Source organism: Archocentrus centrarchus, chromosome 16 (assembly GCF_007364275.1).
Source record: "Archocentrus centrarchus isolate MPI-CPG fArcCen1 chromosome 16, fArcCen1, whole genome shotgun sequence".
NCBI lineage: Eukaryota > Metazoa > Chordata > Actinopteri > Cichliformes > Cichlidae > Archocentrus > Archocentrus centrarchus.
In genome coordinates, this window is record NC_044361.1 from 10,648,229 (window position 1) to 10,666,045 (window position 17,817).

At 42.4% G+C, this 17,817-nt stretch overlaps 1 protein-coding gene across 5 annotated transcripts in view; it reads left to right on the forward strand.

The window, feature by feature from the left end:
- klhl32 (kelch-like family member 32) overlaps positions 1 to 17,348 on the forward strand; it is a 31,353-nt gene extending 14,005 nt beyond the window's left edge. For 4 of the 5 annotated variants that reach the window (XM_030749642.1, XM_030749641.1, XM_030749644.1 and 1 more), the window contains 7 exons: positions 4,354 to 4,452; positions 8,171 to 8,386; positions 10,733 to 11,459; positions 11,614 to 11,672; positions 14,589 to 14,781; positions 16,427 to 16,521; positions 17,109 to 17,348. In XM_030749642.1, coding sequence (XP_030605502.1) covers positions 4,354 to 4,452; positions 8,171 to 8,386; positions 10,733 to 11,459; positions 11,614 to 11,672; positions 14,589 to 14,781; positions 16,427 to 16,521; positions 17,109 to 17,270 — 1,551 coding nt within the window. In that variant the 3' untranslated portion in view covers positions 17,271 to 17,348. The remainder of the gene's footprint in view (positions 1 to 4,353; positions 4,453 to 8,170; positions 8,387 to 10,732; positions 11,460 to 11,613; positions 11,673 to 14,588; positions 14,782 to 16,426; positions 16,522 to 17,108) is intronic. The other variant, XM_030749646.1, reaches the window with a different exon arrangement.
- The last annotated feature ends 469 nt before the right edge of the window (positions 17,349 to 17,817 follow it).

Consider the following 17,817-nt stretch of genomic DNA (forward strand, 5'->3'; position numbering starts at 1 on the left):
CTGTGTTAGCTTTAATTTTTATACCCACAAACTCCATTTTTTATTTACAGTCCTAGAGAATGAGCCAGCCAGAGAAGGCAACAATGAGATGCAAGTTATGTTTGCATCTGCCTGCTGTTCACTGAAATGCCCCTTACAAAGACAAACACTGTTCAGGGTTACGGGGAGAGGGGGGGGGGGGCTGGAGCCTATACCAGCTGTCATAGGGTGAGAGGAGGGGTACAACCTGGCCAGGCCCCCAGCCTGTTGCAGGGCTAACACAGAGAGACAGACAACCATTCACACCAATTTAGAATCACCAATTCACCTAACCACACTGCCTGTCTTTGGACTGTGGGAGAAAACCAGAGTACCTGGAGAACACCCACGCAGACATGGGGAGAACATGCAAACTCCACACAGAAAGGCCCGGGCTAAGGTGGATGCAAACCCACACCTTCTAGCTGTGAGGCAACAGTGTGCTACCGTGCTGCCCATACAGTGATAAAAAGAATGAGCAATGCAAACAAGCTGTCATGGCTCAGCTAGCTGGTGGACTCATAATGAAAAGTTCACAGGTTTATTTACAGCACAGATAATCAATAATGAAACAAAGTTAGTATTAGAAATGGCAAGGTCCAAATTCACAGAACAGGTTAGTCTAGAAACTTCTGCAACACTTTCTCACTAAGGCAGGGGTCCAAATCCACAGAACAGGCGCATCCAAAACAAACGCCACGCTCACTCCCAACTCACAAACTGCTCTATCTGCACAGATAAAACACACAGGTAAGAAGACAGACTTTTGCCAAGAAGAGATTCAGACAGGAATCATAAATAACCGACATCACTAACATGGATAGCACAACAATCAAATGACAACTAAAGGTCACACCTCCATTTAAATAGCAACCAATCGAGCTGATGGCACACAGGTGTGCTCATCACCTCCAGGTGTGCTGAGAAGGAGAGTAGGAACCGAGGAGGACCCCGCCCACTGAAACACAAAGGCGTGGTTATCACACACGCACACACACAGAAAAAAGAAAAAGAGAAAGAAAGTTGTACAGTAGTTAGTATTCTATCAGTGCCAAATATGTCACAAAACTAAATCAAAACAGGGATTCTGCAGATTACCTCTTTAATCTCAGCAGCATAAGCTCCTGCCGCTGGATGCCTGAGTGTGCAGGTGCTTTATTAGATTTTTACTATGAACTGGTCGCTCCTCTGCTCAAAGTAAAAAAAAAAAGGAAAGACATTAAAGTGCACAAAATTACATTTCCTTACTAAAGGTGCACATGAGTACATGTCCTTGTCTTTTCGTTCCACCAGCAATGGCTAAGTGTGCCATAATTTCTGAAAACCTTCCTTGACCTTTTTTTGTGGCAACGATTCTTGCTTTACTAAGCAGCCCAGCGGCTTATTTTGTGTACTGAGAGGCCAGGAACTTTGTAATTACTCCTAATTTTATTTCCACAGTGGAAATGAGCAAAGAGTGAGTCGGTTAGGCAGTGTAAGTAGGTCAACAGCAGGCTTGCGAGCTGCCCTGCTTTGGTTGGCTCAGCTCCTGTCTGCCCAGAGGAGATGATAGCAGATGAGATGAGGGCAATAAGCTTACCCCCACACCGTAAATAATGACCTACTAAAAATCCTTTAGCTACATGTCATAGGCCAGCAGAGTGAGGGAGGAGACATGCCATCAGTAACTTTGTAGAAGTATCAGCTCACATGGCAGAGGACATATGTTCTGCTGTACCAGCATCATCTTCTATTTTGTCTTCTTCTCCAGGTGAGCTCTTGTAAGTAACAATAACTGCTGGTTTGCACAAGAGCTCCCGGTACTCCCACACTGAACCAGGCACGCAGTTATAAAACTGACTTCTGCTGTGTGAGGTAGAATTGCTCTAACTGCAGTGGGCCTCTGGAGTGGATAGGAGAGCAGGATATGAAGAGTGTTCACTTACTGTTATTACAGTCATTATTGCTGCTGCTGCTGCTGCCTGACAGGATGCTGATTGAGTGGGGGGGGGCGAATGTGGGATTTGATGTTTTTTGATAACATGTGTCCCTCAGTTTACACTTACTGAATAGATGAAGAGGTGCTTGGAGATGAGATTTTTCAAATTGTTCTGCTCTGCTTTTTCGCTAGCTCAGTGCATGCAGATTCTTGTTAATGAAGCAAAAACCACTCGCTGTTGCTCTCTGTCTTAATATGTTAAGCTTATGAGGCCCATAGCTGGTGTGGGCTGTTAACTGGATTGCTGCCCGGGCCTGGAAGGAAACCATACTGTGATAAATGGGAATGTGCAGATGCAGCTAATTGCAGAGAAGGAGGAGGGGTGGGGGTGGGGGGAAGCTTATCAGAGGAGCTTGCTGGGAATATTTTCTAAGTGGCTCAGTGTAGTTCTATGTAGTATATTACACCATTATAAACAAATAGCCTGATGATTTGAAATTAAGTGTTTACATGAATCCTAAAGTGGTCAAATAATGTGCTTATTGAAGCAGCGCTTGCAATCACTCAGACTGAGTGGACAAACAAGCAGTGGAAGAAAGTAGCACATTTGTATTCAGATCTGCTCATTTTGTTTTCAGATTCATAAATAATCAGCAGGCTTCAGCAAAAGTGATAGTCCTGAGGGCCGATAAACAATGTTCACTCCATTACAGTAGCAGCAGTACCGAGAGGTGAGGGACACAAATGATGAAGTCATTTTTCACACTTTCACTGCTGATGCAGTCACAGCTCTGTGGGTATGTAGGGCAGAGCTGCTGAATGGATTATCAAAGGTTTGTTTTTGTCTTTAAAAACCAAACTAAACTGGAATAGGTGACTAGTCTGACTGGGTTGTGATCTACGTGATCTGTGGGATATTTAATGCTACCCTCCGCATGGTTCTCCAGTGCTCCCTGGCTCTGCTCCCGAGAGCTTAGGAGTATGAACTGGCTGCGTTACAGAGCGTTATGTTGTATATGGGTGGGTAATATGGAGGAAACAGAAGGAAGCTTTCAGTGGATAATTTTCATCTGCTGTTCATTTATCTAAACAGGAAGCATTTTGGCAGAATCTGTGCTGAAATAATTGCCTGAATACGTTGCTGCACCGCGAGGAGGATAATGGCAAATCAGGCCCATTGGTCGAGCAGTTTTTCTGTTCACTTTCACAGCATCTGTTTGACTGTCCAAAACATTTTAACATCTTCTCAACTGAAATCAAACTTACCCCGACTAAAAAGCGAAAGAAAGAAGAAAGAAATCACAAATATATACAATCATGGTAAGAAAGTACAGCCTCTTTCAGTTCTAAGGGTTTATGTATCAAGACATAATTAAAAAAACATCATCTGGTCCTTAGCAGGTCTTATATTTATACAACCTCTGATGAATGAGGACACATGACATGTTACATTGTGTTAATTATTTAACAAACATTAGGCCAAAATGCAAAAACTAGGTACATCCCATGATTCAGTGGCCTGTAGAACCACCTTTAGCAGCATTAACTTGAAGTAACTGTTTTCTGTGTGACTTTATCAGTCTGTCCCATCACTTCCACCATCTTCTTTATTGAGAGATGAGGCTCTCTCCTGGCAACACTTCCAAACAAGCCCTACTTGTTCAGTCTTCTTCTAATTGTTCTGTCATGAACTTTAACCGTTAACATGCTAACTGAGGCCTGTAGAGTCTGAGATGGAGCTCTTGGGTTTTTTGCAATTTGTGAGAATTGCACGGCCTGACCTTGGGGTGAATTTACTGGGACATGCACTCCTAAGATGATTGTGACATTATGTTAACACACACAATGTGCTCAGAGGGACTTACTTGCACACATACACTGATCTATTTATGTGAAACTCTGGCAGTGTTTAAAATGAGCAGCCACCAGTGTAACAGTATTGATAGGGAAGAAAATATGGAAAAGCCTGACAGGTCCACTTTAAACTCCTCAGTCATGAGTTGCACTCATTGCCTTTTAGTAGAGTTGTTTGTACACTGCTGCTGCTGTTTGAATTGTAAGACTGAATATACAGTTTGTGTCCTGAATTTTCAGCTCATCACTTGATGTTAAGTTACTGCATTAGTGATTCAGAGGTGCCAGTTTGGGGTCAGTAGAAGAAAAAAACTGCATAGCATGGAATAAAAATATGTGCCCAACCTGAACAGTTAAAAGCAAACAAACAGTGATTTTCAATAAATATCACTGAATTTGCTTTAAATTATTAAAGCGATTCAAAATTAAAATATAAAAGAAGTTCTGCTCAGACAATGTCTTCACCCGAAAACAACCTGCAGCTCAGCTGCAGTGAAACTGATGCTCAGACACAAATGTTAAAAAAAGAAACCTAATGACCCTGTTTGGATACTCTGAACCAGATTCTGTTGGAGCCAGCGGTGATCCAGGACGTCCTGTCTGCAGGCAGCCACCTTCAGCTGCTGGAGCTCCTCAGCCTCTGCTCACACTACCTCATCCAGGTGCACGCACACACATACGCACACGCACACACGCACAGGCACATGTTCAGCTGTTTGTGTGTGTGAGCTGGGAAACTGCAGACATTAGGCAAAGAAATCAGTGCAGTAACAGATTCACGCTACAGGGTTCTCTTCAGGTTAATGAAAATCCTGTAATATCACTGAGCTGTAAGAGGTGTGTTCCACTCAGGAACAGTTGCTCCATTTGATCCTATCTGCCAGGAATGTCGGGGTATTTTACAAATGAGTTACTTTACTTGGAGTTGAACAGCTTTTATATAACAACTTATAAGTTATTTTGCACATCTTCTGTATCATTATCCAAATTGTCACGTATCTCCCATGTTTCTTTCCAGTTTTCTTTAATATTATTTTTTAGCTAGTGGTGCACAACAGACCCCGCCACCGGCACACGGTTTTGCTGATTTGAACGTTGTCTCTCTCACAAACACATCAGTCTCCAAACAGTGAATCACTGAGATAACACATAGCCTGGCCCCATCTTAACCATGTCCATGCCCATAATTTTCCAAGGTTTAAAAAGTTGAACTAAAATAACTTTTACTTCTCATTTTTTGTAAATGCTTTATCTCTAATAGGAGAGAGTATGCTATTGGGCGATAAAAGGGCAATTGAGCAATTGGATTGATGGAGAGTCAAAAGTCAAAAGTTGTGCCACATATTTGGCGGGGTACTGAGGAAGAACATGTAAGAATTGTGAGTTGAACTATGGGTGTTGCAGTTATTAGGGTCCGAGAAAAGCATCTCAACTTTGTTATGAAAATGATGCAATTTTATGTCAAGATTATTGTGATTATATTGATGGTGACTGCCTCCTTATTTCTAAAATACTGAAATAGCCTCATCATGCAAACCAGTAAAGCAGCAAATGACTGGAATTAGACCAAAGACCAAAAATAGTCATTTTCCTCGATTTCTTTATGATTTGCTTTGACTGGTTTTCTTTTTCTACTTTTAGGACTTGTGTGAAAATCAGGTGATGTTTTAGGACGTATCTGAGAAATGTAAAAATTCCAAAGGGTTCATAACCAATATTACAGCAATGTATGTGTTTACTTTCTTTGTTGTTGTTAATCATACACACAGATGCAGAGGTGCCTCTGAATCTCACAGAGCCAGGCTCCCTCTGTTTTGGTCTTGGTGTGTACATAATTTACACTGGGATCAATCTTTTCATCATTTATCAAAAATGTGTGCAATTTCCAAAAATGTTGAGCTATTTCATCAAAATAAGATGTCTGTAGAGTCCAAACTAATTTTCTGCACTGGAAGAGTGCTGCAGTTCTTCCATCTACTGATGGTCTAGTGTGAATCCTTAAAGGTCAGAATCAGTTAGAGGACAGGAGCCCCTGAGCTGGGAAGTGTTCAGCGCTGTTGCTCAGGGACACTTCAGTGGGGATTATACTTGTCATCGACAGTAAGGTGCCTCGATCCAGATCTCTTCAAGAACTGGGCCGCGCTGATGTGTGTTTTGTGCATTTTATCACAAGATGCATGTGTTGGAACAGAAGCAAAGTCAGCCTACTGTCCTTTGGGTATGTAGCCAAGCGCTACTGTAGATAAAAACAACACAGGTGGAGGCTGCTGCAGAACAGAAATAGTCTAAGGTATCTAATACAAAGCTTTACCATGTTTCTGTAGAATGCAGTCAGTGGCTATATATATATATATATATATATATATATATATATATATATATATATATATATATTAGGGGTGGGACTCGATTAAAAAAATTAATCTAATTAATTAGGAGCTTTGTAATTAATTAATCGAAATTAATCGCATTTTAATCACATTTAAATATTTAACATGATAAATATTAATTTAAGTTTGGTTGACGAATGAATCAATATACAAAAGCTTAAACTTCAAAATTTTGTTTATTTTCCCCCCAGTCTACTACACAGTAGACTGGGGGGAAAATAACATTTATGTCTCACTTAATATAGTTGGAAATTAATCATTCACTCAGCTGTATTCCTTGATGTTGAAATGTGTCATGCTTGTTTTAACAGCTTATTTTGAATTAAAGACTTAAATTAAACCACAAAAAGGAGAAAAAGTTTGTTCTCCTTTAACCAGCTGCTTTTCCACAGCTGTGCTTCGCACTCACGGTTGCTGGCGACACGAGCTACGCAGAGGTGAGGGCAGCTGATATGAAGGCTAGACCGTCCAATTTCACAGCCGCTCACTTCCAGCCTTTGCGGTCTTCGTGGGCTGCAAAGGACCGTGGGCCGGGACCTTCGAAGGATGCGGCCCGTGAATGTTTGACATCGTGCGTCGATATAATCGGCATGCCTGGAACTCGTGCACCGAGAAACGTTCCACGGTGCAAAGTGCGATTAAAATGGGTTAAAAATTTTAATTCGCTATTTTCCCCGTAATCAATTAATCGAAATTAACGCGTTAAAGTCCCACCCCTAATATATATATATATATATATATATATATATATATATATAAATCACATCTATGTTATGAATGGGGATGGTGTCCTCAAATCCCCTCCATGATAATATAATATTTTAATACTGTATTTCATGTTGAGTCTTTACTGTTACCTTAGGATGGTAAATTTAGCTCTAATGTGCCATCTGCTGGTTGTAAAAACCTCACTGCTGTTGGTGTGTATTAATAACCAGGCCATACTTCACTATGAAGAAAAATTGATAACTCATCACGTACCAAAGCGCTCGTGTGTTCATCATAGCTGTTGCTGTTATATGTACAATTTGGTTAGAGTAAGGTCTGAACAGTAAGAATGACTTTCCTGTAAACACTGTGCCATGGGGATTGAAAATCAGATACATCAGCCAGCCAGGATCATCTGTGTGATTTGTTGGACTCTAATTTGATTCACTGGATATTGACTATATGATCAATACTTCCCCTTGTGGTGTATCACATTTTAACATTGACTGGCATGTGCGTGTGAGTGTTACTGCTGTTATTCTCTAAACCCTCAATCAGACTTTTCAAAATAAGTCGGCCACTACATTTTTTTTTTCATAGTAGCAAAATTGAAATGTAGTGAATGTTGATGCAGTGTCCTCTTTAAAACCTCTGAGTGTGGCTGATTCATCGAGGTGTTACATTATTAAAGGCTGAACCGTAGGAGAGGGGAATGCGTGGAGCTGTTTGTGCTGCAGGTTCTGCAGAAGAGCCAGGAGATGGCAGTCTTATTCCACTAGTCAAACCTCATTTTGTTTAATTTTGCCCCATTCTCAGACTGTCTTCTAGTATTTGGCATGCAGTGTTGTCATGTGTGTGTGGCTATATATATATATATATATATATATATATATATATATATATATATATATATATATATATTTTTTTTTTTTTTTTTTTTTTTTTTTTTTTTTTTTTTTATTTGTAAGTTTGACATGTTCTAGAAACAAAACATTACAAAAAAATACTCAGTAGAACCTTACAGCTTTGGACTAAATATACCAGCTAACAAAATGATGCATAACACAGAGATTTAAATGAAAGGTTCTCATTAAAATGATAATTCAGTCACTGCCCATATTTATTTTTATGGACTTTCTCTTCACTAATGTGTGTGTGTGTTTTACAGTGGAGACAAAATTCATCCTCACTGGTTACTTTGGTGTATTTTGAGGATCACATATTCTGACAGCTGTCCCTAAAGCTTTTTAACAGGTGCTAATGACGTCCATTCATCCTGCAGGAACTGAGCAGCGTGAACTACCTGGAGCTGTACCGCGTGGCTGACCTGTTCCACCTCCCCACCTTAGAGGAGGCTGTGGTGGGCTTCCTGGTGGAGCATCTGTCTGAGCTGAGCCAGAGCCGGCAGGACGAGGCCCTGCAGCTGCCCTACCGCCTCCTCAGGGAGGTGCTGAAGAGCGACCGTCTCACCTCTCTGAGCGAGGAGGAGATATGGAAGGTACGAGATACATGAGATGCAGCACTGAAGTGCTAAAGCATAGCTTTGTGGTAATAAAGTGTGAAAAACAATCATCTGTGCTTGTAAATCTGAACAAATTGCATCTTGGCACCAAACTTATCTGTATATAGATATATTAAACACACACACACGCACAGACACAGAGAAATGCATGACACACGTAGCAGACGCTCAGGCTAATAAACAAGAAATTAAACGCCACCATCTGCATCTCATATACTGTTTGTTTATATTAATGACAATATGCACTATGAAGGACTGCTTCTGACCGTGTGTTAAACTGTCAGTCCAATGCATCCAAGGAAGCTTGCATGTGATGAACTGCCGGGATTGTGGAGTGAAGCGGCAGTGCGGGGTGGGACTTGCCGTTTTGACTGTTCATTTGCTCCAATCAGCCCCCGCACCACCACCCCCTCAGTTCTTTCTCCCTCTCTTTCTTTCTCCCCTTCTCTTCTCTGATTAGGCCCACCGCGGCTCCATCAGGGCCCCAATCCCCCAGCTGTCACTCGGCCGCCCGTCTGATTGAAAACAATCAGGCCTCTGATGGCACAATTACCCTGACCCTTTAGCCAGCCACCGCCGCCATAATCAGCCTCTGATTAGGCTGCTTTGGGCCTCCTTCACTTCACCCAGAAGGTTAATTTGGGCATCAGACGGAAGCGAACGCCAAGCGGGGGCTGTCGTCCGAAAGGGGTGGTGTGCTGGAGGGTGGTGGGGTGCACGCCAATACCGGACTGACCTAGCTCAGGCGTCAATCATCGTCACTCAGAGTTTTCTTAGAGCCTCTCGTGCTCTGGAAATCACATTTTCTCTGGCTTTGTTTTCCCCCCTCTCTCTCGCTCTCTCTCTCTTTTTCTTTCTTGCCACCCTTCGCTCTGCCTTTCTGTAGCCTCCCCTCCTCCCCTCACTATCTCGTTCCCTCACCCTCACCCTTTCCTTCTCTCTCGCTCGCTCTTTCTCACACACACACACACGCACGTACATGCACACACACACACACACACACACACACACACACTCTCTCTCTCTCTCTCTCTCGCACTTTCTCTTTCAGTGTGGAGGGGAAGGAGGGAGGAGTTGATTTATTCTGTGCCCCGAGGAAGTTGTGTGATGCAGCGTGACCTTCACAGTCAGCTGCCGTAGTGTGCGCACTCTCAAACACACACACATGCTCAAACACACACACACACTGTCACTTCAGAGCGTTGAGGAGGAGAGAGGCGGGGTGAGCAGTAGAGGAAAGGGAGGAAGAGACAGCAGAGTGGCACAGTTACCACAAAAAGACAGAAGCCTGACTTGCATGTTTGTTGCATATTCACACCTTTGGAGGGGACTGAAGGGGAAATGAGGAAAAGAAGGCTTCCTCTGGATAGCAAAGACAAGGCACGCATCAAGTATGTCTGCATACATCACACCCTGAATCCTGTATTATCATTGCAGCTGTGACATTGCCAGTTTTCCCTGATTTGTTCTTGGCCATCCTTGTGTCCTGTTCCCTCTAAAATCTTGCCTCTATTCCGCTGTAATAAGCTCTCAGTCTCTGCACAGATTGCACTAACAACCACTTTGTTTTCCTGATAATGGTATCAGTGATCTCCAGTCATCTCGCCCACATTCACACCTCGTCGCAGCTAAATAACCTTCCATCGCTCTCAAGTTCAATTAAATCCCTTCCCTGCTACCCAGTTCGCCCGCATTAAACAAAGGAGGCTGCCTGTGGATATTTACAGTCTGAATATTGAATGCTGCTGATTAATAAATGCCTGTGTGTATGTGTGTGTTGGCAACCATGGCTGTAGTGCTGGCTCAATCTTGCCACAATAGCCTATAGGTGAAAGAAATTCTGATTAGCAGTCCTTCAATGTTTTCTTTTTTTCCCCATCTTTCATACTGACTCTTTCCTTTCACGCTTCCCTCTTATCCTAACGTCTTTCCTACTTTGCCTTTTGAAGTGACTGCATGAAAAATGACTTGGCCAGGGAGCCTTTTGTTTCTCATTTTTAAAAAAGTAAAAAAAGAAAAGCAAAGCCATGTTAAATTCAAATAATTTCATCATCAATAATACATAAAAGAAGGGAACACTCAATGAATTTAAGATGATGTAACCAAATTTAAACCATAATATTGTAGCGGTGCAATAATTGGACAGTTACTAACTTGTAATTTAAAACTGAATTAGCAGTTTTTAAAGTTATGGAAACATAACGTGGTGAATATTATAGTAACTGTTAGTCCATCGGTTGATACTGCTGCTCAATGAGTGATCTGGGATGTACATATTACAGGTTAATATCGCTAACTGTTCTCTCTTCTTTCTGTATTTAGTTGGTTGTTCTGTGGCTAGAACACGACTGTCGCTACCAGTACACTGAGGATCTTCTACAGCACGTCCGCTACGGCTTGATGGATGTCCCCACACTGCACCATCTTTCCCGTAGCCATTCTCTGGTCCAGTCTAGCCCTACCGCTGCTGCTCTGGTGGATGAAGCCCTGGACTACCACCACGCCATCTACGCTCAGCCCCTCCACCAGTCAGCGCGCACCAGGCCACGCTTCCAGTCCCTCACCCTTTACATAGTTGGAGGTCGGAAGCGGGAGGTGAGCAGAGTCCGGGAGCTGCGGTACTTCAACCCAGCTGCGCAGGAGCACGTACGAGTGGCCGGCGGGTCGAACTGGTGTGAGCTGGCGCCCATGCCCACTGGACGCAGCCACCACTGTGTGGCTGTAATGGGGAACTTCCTGTTTGTTGTGGGTGGGGAGGTGGAGCATGCCACTGGGAGGACATGTGCAGTAAGGACTGCCTGTAGATATGACCCCAGGGGCAACCGTTGGACTGAGATTGCCCCCATGAAGGCATGCAGGGAACACTTTGTCCTGGGAGCTCTGGGGCAGTACCTATATGCAGTGGGGGGCAGGAATGAGCTGAGACAGGTGCTGCCCTCTGTGGAGCGCTACTGTCCCAAGAGGAACAAATGGATGTTTGTCCAGCCCTTTGACCGCTCGCTGTCCTGCCATGCCGGCTGTGTGGCTGACAACCTGCTCTGGGTCTCAGGTACACAAGGATAGGGAACACAGCCTCAACCTGCACACTCTACTACTACCACTACTGTCCATTACTTTGATCTCAATTCTACTACTCAGTTCACATCTTCACTCACAGTTGCCCGTCACTGCCAAAAAGCCTGAGGTGTTTGTTTATGTTCCAGGTGGGGTGACAAACACTGCTCAGTACCAAAACCGATTGATGGTTTACGACCCAGAACAGGTAGGTATGGACTGATGGCATTTGTTTTGGTGTACTGAGGAAATGTGCTTACATTTATTTTTCCCGATTACAGCTGTATATACTTTATCATTGGCCATATTCCAAAGCATACCAAAGCCAAGTTGAGTCAGTATATTCATATAAGCTAAGACCGAAGTGACTATGGGTAACGTGAAATAGGCTGCTGACAAACTTACAGAGAAATATTATCTACAGTCTACAGTTTTCTTCTCCATTTTATGGAACTTTTTGGTGTATTTTAACACACTGATTTGATTTTACTGACAGTGACTTTACTTCATTCACTCCCCCTCCCCTCATCAGCAGCAAACAGCTGTGTTCAGTAAAAAAACAAAAAAAAAACATCTGATTACACCCTCTCACACACTACCTGCCCAGATTCAAACAGCTGACACACAAAATTTGCCTCAAGCTTCAACCCCCCCCCCCCCCCCCCCCCCCCCCCCCCCCCCCCCCCCCCCCCCCCCCCCCCCCCCCCCCCCCCCCTCCCCCCAGGAGCTTTTGGAGACCAAATGTGAGTTAGAAGAGATTATTTGAGCTAATTTTTTTTTCATGTGTTAAGAAACCAAACTCCAAATGGCTATCTGCAGTTTGGAACTGCTTGGTAAAGCATTTTGGTTGATAATATGTCAGTGCTTACAGCTTGTTGTGTTGCTTCTGTATCAAATCAGTTAGTAAAGATTTGGATGCTTTGCTGTAAAGCATCAAAAATTGTTAAAGGTTTATACATCTAGGGGGCAAAACTCCAGCAATCCTTGGAGTATAAAGAATGAACTTATTGTGAGACTGATCCTGATAAAGATGGCCAAGCCTGTAAAAAAGTTTACTCTGTATTAATTATTGTTGAATGATGATGCAGGACAGACTTTTGGGGGGGAAAAAAATAATGTAACAGTGTAATAATAATAATGGAGTGTTTTTTTCCACCCAGAGAATGCAGACCTTATGTTTGCCATGATGGATGGCACAACAGGCAGGTGTCGGGTGTCTGCTAATTGATTTTCACAACATATGGAATCAATAGAAAATCACTGACACTCTGATAAATAGTAAAAGTAGATTAAAATAAAGTCCAAAAACTCTACAACCTACTTCATCTTCAGTGGTGAATCAATTAATCATGTCTGTAGTGTGCAGAAAAAGCAAAACCATGAAAGAGGTACTGACCAGTGGGGCCAGATATTTTCTGCAGGGAGCTTTTATCCTGAATCATATTTTGTTTTATTTTCATTTCATCATGGAACCCTAACCCTTAAAAAAAAATTACAACTATGTTTCTAAATGCAGTAAAATGCAAATAAAAATTGTAAGACAGATACATAAAACGTTAAAAATTAGAAAAGTCTATATATGCTCTTATATAATTTGATGGTAGCAACATGTTGGTGCAACAGAAGACTGAAAGAGTTGTCTAATTAATTATGTCAATTAGCAAGATTTCAGAGAGAAGACAGTAACAAGACTGAGGATGAGAAGAGCATCCCAGAGAAGTAAAAAATGAGGATAGGTTCACCACTCTGTGGAAAACTGCATGGGTGTAACCATTTAAGAATAACAGTGTAAAATAGCATCATGCACAAAATATTATTATTAAATGATTGAGAATCCAGAGAAACGTGGGGGGCGCAGCGGTGCACATGGTATGATTGACTTCTGCATCTGTGAGGGCACAATTAATAAATTACAGTCACGAGAAAGTTTTGCCCTGAAAAGCTGAGTCCATCCCGTGGTTCAGTAGCTTGTAAAATCACTTTTAGCAACAATAACTTGAAGTAATGCTTTTCTGTATGACTTTGTCAGTCTCTCACAAACCCAAATCACCCCCCCCCCCCCCCCCCCCCCCCCCCCCCTCCACCACCGTGCTTCACAGTTGCTATGAGTTGTTTGGTTTATCCCCAAACGTGGTACTGAGCATTATGGCCAAACATCTCCACTATGGTTAACACACACCTGAATGCTCCAGACAAGCAAACTGCCAGAACCGCCATTTTTTATAGAGGTGGGCACACTTGCTGAGGGTGTATTTAGGTTTTCATTGTACTGTATGGAGGCCTTTGATTTATTATAATATATCTGTACTGTTTTAATGAAATATAGGCTTTGAGTGATTTGCAAATCATTGAATTGCATTTTTATTCACACATTACACACTTATTCTGAAATTAATTTGTAAATTTAACATTCTGCGTGCAGTAGTCACACACAACTCGCTGCACTGGAATGTAGTGGGCTAAGCTGCAGTCTGTTGTGTTTGAATATAAGGCAGCTGTTAAAGGCTGTATATAGCAGGGTGTATATGTGTAATACGCATATCCATATGGGTCTGTGTTTGTACATGTCTGCGTGGAAGTGAGGGAATGAAGAAATGAGTGAAAGAGAGAGGAAGAGAGTCTCATTTGTATTCACTATGAATCTACATTCACCTGCCAGAGCAACAGCAACCCCCCACCCACTCTACCCTCAACAGATGGCCACCCGTCAGCTCCCAGCAGACACACACACACTTTCTCTCTCATTCTCTGCCTCAATCAAGCACTCACACGCACACACACAGACAGAAAATACACTTCGCCACACTTGGTGAAATGAGCAGGGATCCTCGGTGTAAAATGGAGTGGCTGAAACATATGATTAGAAATAGGGAGGGAAGTCATTAGTACAAACCTGAGCTCCAGTGTCACGTTATTTATCTAGCACTGAGCATACATCAATTACCCATGCATGGATATGCTTAAATATTAATCTTTTTATTCATCCGTCTTCCCTTCCCATCCTCGCTGTTTCTCTCTACCTCCCTGTTTGTACTACACCTCTCATTTGATCCCCTTTTCCCTTCAATTCCATCTGCTGTTCCTTCCCCTCATCTACTCTCCACCACCTTCGCCTCCTCCTCAGGACCAGTGGTTGGCCCGCAGTCCCATGTTGCAGAGACGAGTGTACCACGTCATGGCGGCGGTGAGGAGGCAGCTGTACGTGCTGGGCGGGAACGACCTGGATTACAACAATGACCGCATCTTGGTCCGCCACATCGACTCCTATAACATGGACCTGGACCAGTGGACACGTTGCTCCTTCAGCCTTCTCACAGGTGGGCGAAGTGATGAAGCCTCCATGTGAGCACGCATGTACACAAATAACTGTTTGACCTGCTGAAATGCTCTGTTAGACAGAAATGGTAGAAGCACTGCATGTGACACAGAAATTGCAGCTTTGTTGCTGAGAGTTAGAGGAGATGGTTGATATCACTCTCACGTCTGTGCTAATATAAAGCTACAGTCAGGAGATGGTTAGATTAACTTAGATTAGATAAAGACTAGAAGTGTAGGACAATGGCTAACTGACTCTATCAAGAAACATTTGTCTCAACTGTTTCCCTGACAGGATTGTAAAATTCAATGGACCTAGTCAAGAAACAGTCTGTTCTACAATCCTTCTTAAATTGGAAGGATTAAACAAACCATATATAGGATGTGAATAGTAGGCTTTAATGGACCACAAGACCCACTGCCTTATGTTCAACTATTAGTAGTGACAAAGAAAGTGGGAAATGGCAACAAATTTAGCAGCTTCTCTCATCTTTATTGCATAAATGAGTTTATAGTTTTCTGGCCAATAACTTTACCATTTTGGTTGGTTAGTTTTGGTCAGGGCAGAAAGATGTTGAAGATATAAAATCACTAAAATCCCACTGAGTGAGATCTGCCCTACCCCATACAGATAAAGTCTAAGTAACCCGGCCATCATAGCAACATGTTGATATTTCTGTGTTTAGCAGCTAAGGAGCCAGATCCATCAGGAGCCTGTGGAGTCCTAAAACAGAGCTAAAAAAAAAAAAAAAGCAAGAAACAGATGCCAAATGACACAAGAACGGGGTGCTCAAGATTTCTGCACAATACCTTATCTTACATTTTGAGCCAAACTTTGATAGTTTTTGTAAAATCAGGCAAGATAAAAAGGTATTGCTCCCAAATTGAAAGAGCATTTAGTGACATTTGAGCACCAATGTGATGACTAATAACAGGCCGATCAAACTTTTTTCAAAGTTTAACTTTTAATTGCTCTTTATGTGGTCATGAATCTTTGATGACAAGCACTTCTGAAAACAAGCTTTCAGCGGCTTTAATGCTAATCTATCTGGAACATAATATATTTTTAACGCAATTATGTACTGTACATATGTGGCGCTTGGAAACGTAGGCTGAGTATAACTCTCAGCTTTGCCCTCCTCTCATTAAATTAAAAACACAACACATAATGCCTCCCTGTTGGCTGTGAGTAGGCGGTAGGATGATATACAATTAAAACATATAGAGTATATGTCTACTTTGGACCTGAGGCTATGTTGCACCTTTTAGCCTCCAGGGTAGTGGTGGGATGGAATACAAGCAGTGGCAAGACAATCTGTCACGCACACACTGTAGGATGTGGTCTTGTTTTCTCATTTCATATTACAGGCTTTAAATTCTGGGTGACTTTACTATTCTTTCCTCCTCCTCTTCCTCCTGCTTGACTTTACTCATTTGTTCTTGGATCTTTTCCCCCTATTGTATCTGTAAAAGTTTAAAGACAAAGTCACAGAACGAGAACAATCTGCGCTCTCCATACACTCCCACCCTTGCCCCATCTTTCTCCATTTATCTCTCTCTCTGCCTCTTGGGGGATGTGGAAGTCATATTGTTGGAATACCCTGTGCGTGGGACAGTGAGGCATTGTGTCGTCTCTGTCCTCGTCAGGTCAGAACGAGTCTGGAGTAGCTGTCCACGATGACAGGATCTACGTGGTTGGAGGATACTCTATTTGGACCAATGAGCCTCTGGCGTGCATTCAGGTGAGACTTCAGAGTGAAGACAGGTGATTTAATAAAAACGTCTCTAACGATGTGAAAACATTCGGTTTAATGGTGCCAAGGTGATGTTTTAAAGGTGTATATGATTATAGTTTCTAAAACTTAAACTCTGGTCATTTGCATTCTGGAGCAGCTGAAGTGGATTAAGATGCTTTTTTTGGGAGGGGGGGGATTCCTGTGCAAAGCAGGCAAAGCAGGAAGATGAAGCATGGTTGAATGTAAATCCAGTCTAACCCACTACCTCCTGGTTAATGGTGAGAATTCTCCAGGAAGAACCTCATCAGCTTTTAATGGCTCATAAATCTAAAGATAAAGAGCATTCCAGCTGGAAAGTAGTGACTCTGGTATAAAGAGTTTTAACAATAGTAGTCAGAATTCATTAACAGGTTATCAATTTTTAAAAATTAAAATAGGCAAGTATCTATTAACTCTCCTGAGGCTGAAATGAATGTTTGTATTAAATTTCATGCCTCATGGTGGTGCCAAAGGAAAAGACATTGTTATTACTATTTACTGGACCATTGCCATTGCTACAGCTGTGCCATATACTATGAGTTTCCTCTTTCCAGGTGCTGGATCTGAGCACAGAGGGAAAGGAGGAGGTTTTCTACGGGCCAACATTGCCATTTGCCTCCAATGGGATAGCAGCCTGTTTCCTCCCTGCTCCTTACTTCACCTGCCCAAACCTACAGACTCTACAAGTACCCCATCACAGGATAGGTGCTGTTTAACCCACTGCTTTACAAAATGTCAGAAAACCAGAACACATGGATGGAAAAACCACTGATAAAAAAAAAAAAAAAAAAAAAGTACTTGATTACTGGACTCAGTCTGGAACATGCCACCTCCGACACCCAAATGTAATAATGGTACTTTCCTGACAAGAGCTGTGTTATTTAAGCTATTTAAGGTTCTAGGAACAAGCTGCTTTTGTTGTGTTTCCAAAGACTGAGACATCATGACCACTGAAGACAAAAGGAGCAAATGGGAACATAAATCTTGAGGGAAAAGGAATTTAAAGAAAAAAAAAAAAAGAGTCAGTCATACTAACAGCTAATACACATTTGCTACTGACCTGTTCAACTGTCCATGGGATGGTAATGAAACTGCAGTTTTTGTAACCCATTTAAGTACTGTAGGAGCTTTTCTAGCTATAATTGCTGTATAACACCTCCATCTAATCTCTATAATCACTTCGGTAGCGTGAAGAACAGCCTGCTTTCTTATCGCCCCACTGGTACTTGGGTTCACAAGTGTCAACCGCCCAAGGTTCAAGCT